The sequence below is a fragment of the Octopus bimaculoides genome, chromosome 3 (assembly GCF_001194135.2).
Source record: "Octopus bimaculoides isolate UCB-OBI-ISO-001 chromosome 3, ASM119413v2, whole genome shotgun sequence".
NCBI lineage: Eukaryota > Metazoa > Mollusca > Cephalopoda > Octopoda > Octopodidae > Octopus > Octopus bimaculoides.
Window position 1 is genome coordinate 146057042 of NC_068983.1, and position 5502 is coordinate 146062543.

Genomic DNA, 5502 nt, shown 5'->3' on the forward strand with positions numbered 1-5502 from the left:
ATGTGGTTGGTAAGCAAGCTACTTACCACGCAGAGCCATATATATATATATATATATATATATATCTTTTCAAGTCCATTTATGTGAAACATTTTTGAGTGTGCTCATAAAAGTTCCTATGCTATTTATTCCAGGTATATATATTCTCCTTAACTTCGTCTCTGTTTAGGTGACTTCAGTTGTCTGAGGAAGACAGATCAGCCCCCACATAATGCTAATAATAAGGCGAACATAATGGACTCTCAACATCCTAGAATGTCTAATTGTAATAAGAATCCATTTTAGGTAGTTTAATTCCCCTTCTTTATGTCATCAGCAGGAGCATAGATGAGCTAATATGGTAGTCCTAATATGGTAGTCCTAATATGGTCACTTGGTCTACCATATTTCTTTCAAGTCATACACTACCATCTTTAAAAATAAAAAAACACATTACATAATATTCTCGTAGAAACAGTATGTCTGAGAAAAGGGACGGATACAGCTTGACTGTCTTTGGTTATAAGACCTGGGGCTAAGCAACAACAACACAACAACAACGGTAGGGAACAGTAAAATATGACGAACGCACCATTTGTTTTTAGGGAATGAATTTAACTGTTCTTGTGGCTATTAAAATAGGAATTGTTGTGTCCTCCGGGTTTCGTATATCTATGTCCAAGTCGCATCAACGCAATAGGCTTATACGCATCAGTGTAGAAAAGAGTTAAGAGTCTGACATAATGGTCGAGATAAAGCATTTTTTATTTGTATATATTTAGCTCACACTAATGTCACTGTATTGTTATAGGAAAGAGTGGATACAGTAAAACATGTTTGGAAATAAATTGAAAACAAAACAGATTTACTATGTATATGTGTGCATATATGTGTATGCGTGCGTTGTGAAGACCTAAAGACTTTATAAAAAGACTTTATAAGCTAAAGAAAACAAAAGATTTATTGTGTGTGTGTGTGTATTCGTACTCGTATGTGTGTATGTGTGTATGTGTGCAAACGGAAATCTTTATAAAGACTTCATAATATAAAGGATACAATGGATTTAGCCTGCGCGCATGCTTGTATAATTTTAGCAAAATATTTTTAGTATGTGTGTGTGTGAATTTCAATGTATGATTATGTGTGTATGTGATGTAAGTGTTGTGAAGACCGAAGATGTTATAAGATAAAAAAATTAAAATATTAAGTTATACGTATACGCGTTTGCGTATGTGTGTGTGCGTGTGTGCATGTGTGTGTGTGTGTGTGTGTGTGTGTGTGTGCACGTTTTCATGTCTATATAGTTGTGCGTGTAAAAACGCATCGGTTGGTTCAGGCGGAAGACGGGATAGCCCAGAATAAACAAATATTTTAATCGGAATTTACAAACTGAATAGATTTTTGGATCATTATGATTTCTATTGTTTTGTTAATAGGTTGATATTGAATGATAAATTGTAAAGGTCTGTTTAGATTTCGCCTCAAATACAACAAAATATTTCTATAAAATCAGTGTTTTAAAATGTCCGTTGTATCAAGCTTCCCCCACTTCGGCACTTTTAAACGCGTACAGTTTTTGTTTCCTAAACTTGTGTTAGAGGAAGAGTAAAGCATATCATAATGATTTCTAATTTAGATACAAAGCCAATAATTTCGGGCAGGAGTGTTTAGTCTATTACATCGCGACCAAGGTTTTATTTTAACGACTTCGGCAGGATGAAAAGTAAAGGTGACCTCAGTGATAATTGAACTCAGAACGTAAAGTGTCGGAATAAATATCGCGAAGGATATTGCCAGACGTTCTAGTGATTCTTCCAATCTAACATCCTTGCAGCAGTATAAAATAATATATCATAAGTTAATACCAAATTATCCAAGTGAGGATGGTATTCCACTAAATCCTCCTTGTATCACTGCCTCAAATCTTAAACAAGAATGGGATACATTAAATGTTATAGTCCTATATTATTCCTGAAAAAGCGGCATGATCATGGTTGGAATTCGTATAACCATAGGTCATCTCAGTAGAAGTGGACCTGAGGGCTACACAGTGTCATCTTCATCTTCATCATCGACTTTTTATCGTACATCTGTGGAGAATCAGCTTAAAGACCCTTCCCTACCATCTTCAGCCTTTTACCAAATATGGAGTTGAACTTACCTCTGTTATTAATGGGGCCGATGCCAGTCTGTTTACTGAAACAGCCTCGTTCAAATTTCTTTCAAATCACATCCTCATATCTTAAACCTTTTAGTCAAAATTCACTGCATTTAGATACGAATCTGTTTCAATTCTACGCGCCTCATTACGTAACTGCCGGCGTGCTTAGCAAATTTGTTTTGCAACTATCGTTAGATATACATATAATACTCATCTCGATTGTAAGGAGCCTAAATTGTTTTAAGAATTTTATATCATCTATACCACAAAAAACATAATGTACACACCCCTTATTTTAATTTTCATTTTGTTGAAAAAAAGGAGTTATACAAAGACTTTACGTTATGTAGTTACGGGCTCGATCGCACTACAAGCATCTTGGACCTGAGTCCTCCGCCATAGAGCCAATACTTAACTATATCTCACAATGGTGCCTATTTGTGCTTAGTATTTCCAATCAGTTTTTCAATGCACTACATGAAATATATTCACCACTATTTAACGTTGATTTTTTAGGCGAAAAATGTTTCAATTAGGCAAAGTAGGTGTTTTATTTTTTATGCTAATTTTCCACTGCTATTTGGATTATAATATTACATGGTTGCGTTTAAAATCAGAACATAAAGCGACGTCATAAAATATCGAAAAATGTTTTTCGTCCAGCTCTCTATCGACTTCGAAATACATCACTCGTTCACATAAAAAAAACTACTAACATTCATGTTAGTTCAAAGGCAGTTAGCTGACAGAATTGTTAGAACGTAGGGTAAAAAAAAATGCTTTGCTGTATTTCTTCAGTTTCATTACGTTCTGAATTCAAATTTCGCCAAGGTTGACTTTACTTTTCATCCTTTTGGAGTCAAGTGCTGGGATTGATGCAATCGACTTGTCCCTGACCCTCAAAATAGTTGGCTTTGTATTCAAATTAGAAAGAAATATTAATATCAGTTCAATTGAAATTTACAGAATGTTGTGAATGTTTTTGTATTTATTGTTTATTTGTGTCTTCAATTTTTATTTTTTATTTTTTTATACTCAGGTAAAAATTACGTCCATATGCTTTTGCTTCCTTTTGGGATTGGGAGTATTGTTTGATTCCTGGGCTGAAGCCGGCTGCGCCAGACCTTGCCTTTTGAGTTTCTTTCGGTGTGTCAGAAGCGTTGAAGAAGAATGCTGTAGTGGTTACAGAACTTGCATGAAAGATGCCTGTGATGTCGCAAATCCATCGTAAGTACAACTATTTCACTTTCATATAATTAATCCTTGTATCGAACTCTGATTTGTTGGTTCTCTTAGATTGATAGATAGATAGATAGATAGATAGATAGATAGATAGATAGATAGATAGAAGAGAAGAGAAGGAATTTTATAACAGTGCATGACTTTTCGAATAACGTACGAGCCGTGAGAAGACAATGACACCAGATGTGAAGATATTTTGCTCTCAGCATCCTATACCGTCTAATTGTGAGCGAAAGTCCACTTTCGGTAGCTTAGGAAGACAGACAAGCTAATGAATCACTGTGCAATAGTTCGAATGTAATAAATAGCAACCAAGTATCCTTCAAATCAAACCCCACAATCTTAAGAAGGAAGTACATATCGAACAATGTAGTCCGATATGATCTTTAAAACACAAATCACACATTTTGATCGAAGGATATAAATGGTTAAATCCTTTTCGGTACTTCTACTTACTTTATTGACCCCGAAATAATAGTCACTTGCTAACATCAGAGCCTCTATGTGGTCACTCGATCTGCTATAAATATCAGTAAGTGAATCGCTCTCTCAAACCACACCCTATAGTCTTCAAAAAGAAAGAACTCTCAGGATAATGAAGTCAAAGATGAGAAAATCACAGCTGGAACGTCTCTAATCAAAGATTTGCTCAGTCAGGACTCAATCTAAACTAAATCGAGAACAACATCTTCCATTCCTTTCCAATCACAGAGTCTCTGTTAACATATGAATTCTGTTCCTTGAGTTCGCAGCAACTACAGTACTTCGATATCTAGTTTTCACATTATACAGTAAAATCACTTGAATACAAATCATTGATATTGTTTTTCTAAAATCGTTCCGTGCTTTAGAGATCTGAGCTCAAGTCTTGAATGTGGAGCAACTTTTACATTTATTGTAGGTAGTAGATATAATTGTTCAAAAGTTTGAACGGGATACAGTTTATTTTAGTAACAAAATGATTAGTGCAAATAAATTAAATCACAAATGATGTAGAATGATTGCTGTATATAAAAGTCAGCTTCGAATTTGATCATTTATATCAAAGCTGTTTTACACTTTCTTATTAGTCAGCAATGTTTTGTACGAACCAATAATGTTGTTCAGTTCATTAATATTACAAGACCTTTTCAATATCATCCATATCATTCCATTAGAATCCTCAAAGTTATGATACGTACATGGTGGTCGTCAACTTAACGGTGTTGTGTAAGCTGTTATTCACTGTAAATTTCAGCACGGGAATTGCTGAGAGCCATTGTCTTTAACATCTAGGATTACACAGTTTATCGATGATGGCCATACTAGTCTACGAGTTGACAGCCACCATGTATGCATCATAACTCTTAGAATTCTAATAAAATATCTTCTATGACAGTTTACGAAAGTTTAACATCGTTACATGTAAACGCAGTTAACGGCAGCCATTTTAATCGTCTGACAACACATTTGCATGAACTTTTCAAACATTTCTTAAATGGTTTTACCACGATTAGAATGTGTTGCTTGAGAAAAGGGAAGAGTTTCCTAATTGCTTCGCATTTTCGTGAATGATTAGACAGTTAGAGCTGTCTTTCTCCCCAGATAAATAGAAAATAATTATATAGTTAATTTATCTGGCTAGGAATTGTCTCTTAAAATGAGTGTGTGTGTGTACATCATTGTGTATGTATATGTGTGTGTGTGTGTCTGTGTATGTACGTACGTACGTATGTATGTATGTATGTATGTATGTATGTATGTATGTATGTATGTACGTATGTATGTATAAAAATATGTGAGATAGAAATTAATTCACGCGACTCTTTATTTAGAGCCACTACGATAGTTTTGACTCATCATGCACCAGTACCTTACCGGTAAGATGTACAAACAATTGTCATGCATCATTGGTGCAGATGCGTTTCCTCAAGTGACTTCTGAAAAAATTACCTCGTTTTTTTTTATATCTAGCCGTTTCGCTTATTTCTATAACAATACACTTTTGGTTAGTGTAGCATATTATCCTTCCTCATAAGGAACTGCGATATTTATGTATGTTTGTATGTATGTATGTATGTATGTATGTATGTATATACCTATATATATATATATATATATATATATATATATATATATAT

The 5502-nt window shown here is 34.3% G+C and overlaps 1 protein-coding gene across 1 annotated transcript in view; it reads left to right on the forward strand.

The window, feature by feature from the left end:
* Window positions 1–5502, forward strand: part of LOC106869081 (uncharacterized) — a 19967-nt gene that overhangs the window by 12538 nt on the left and 1927 nt on the right. The window contains exon 2 of the mRNA XM_014914607.2: window positions 3180–3367. Coding sequence (XP_014770093.1) covers window positions 3180–3367 — 188 coding nt within the window. The remainder of the gene's footprint in view (window positions 1–3179; window positions 3368–5502) is intronic.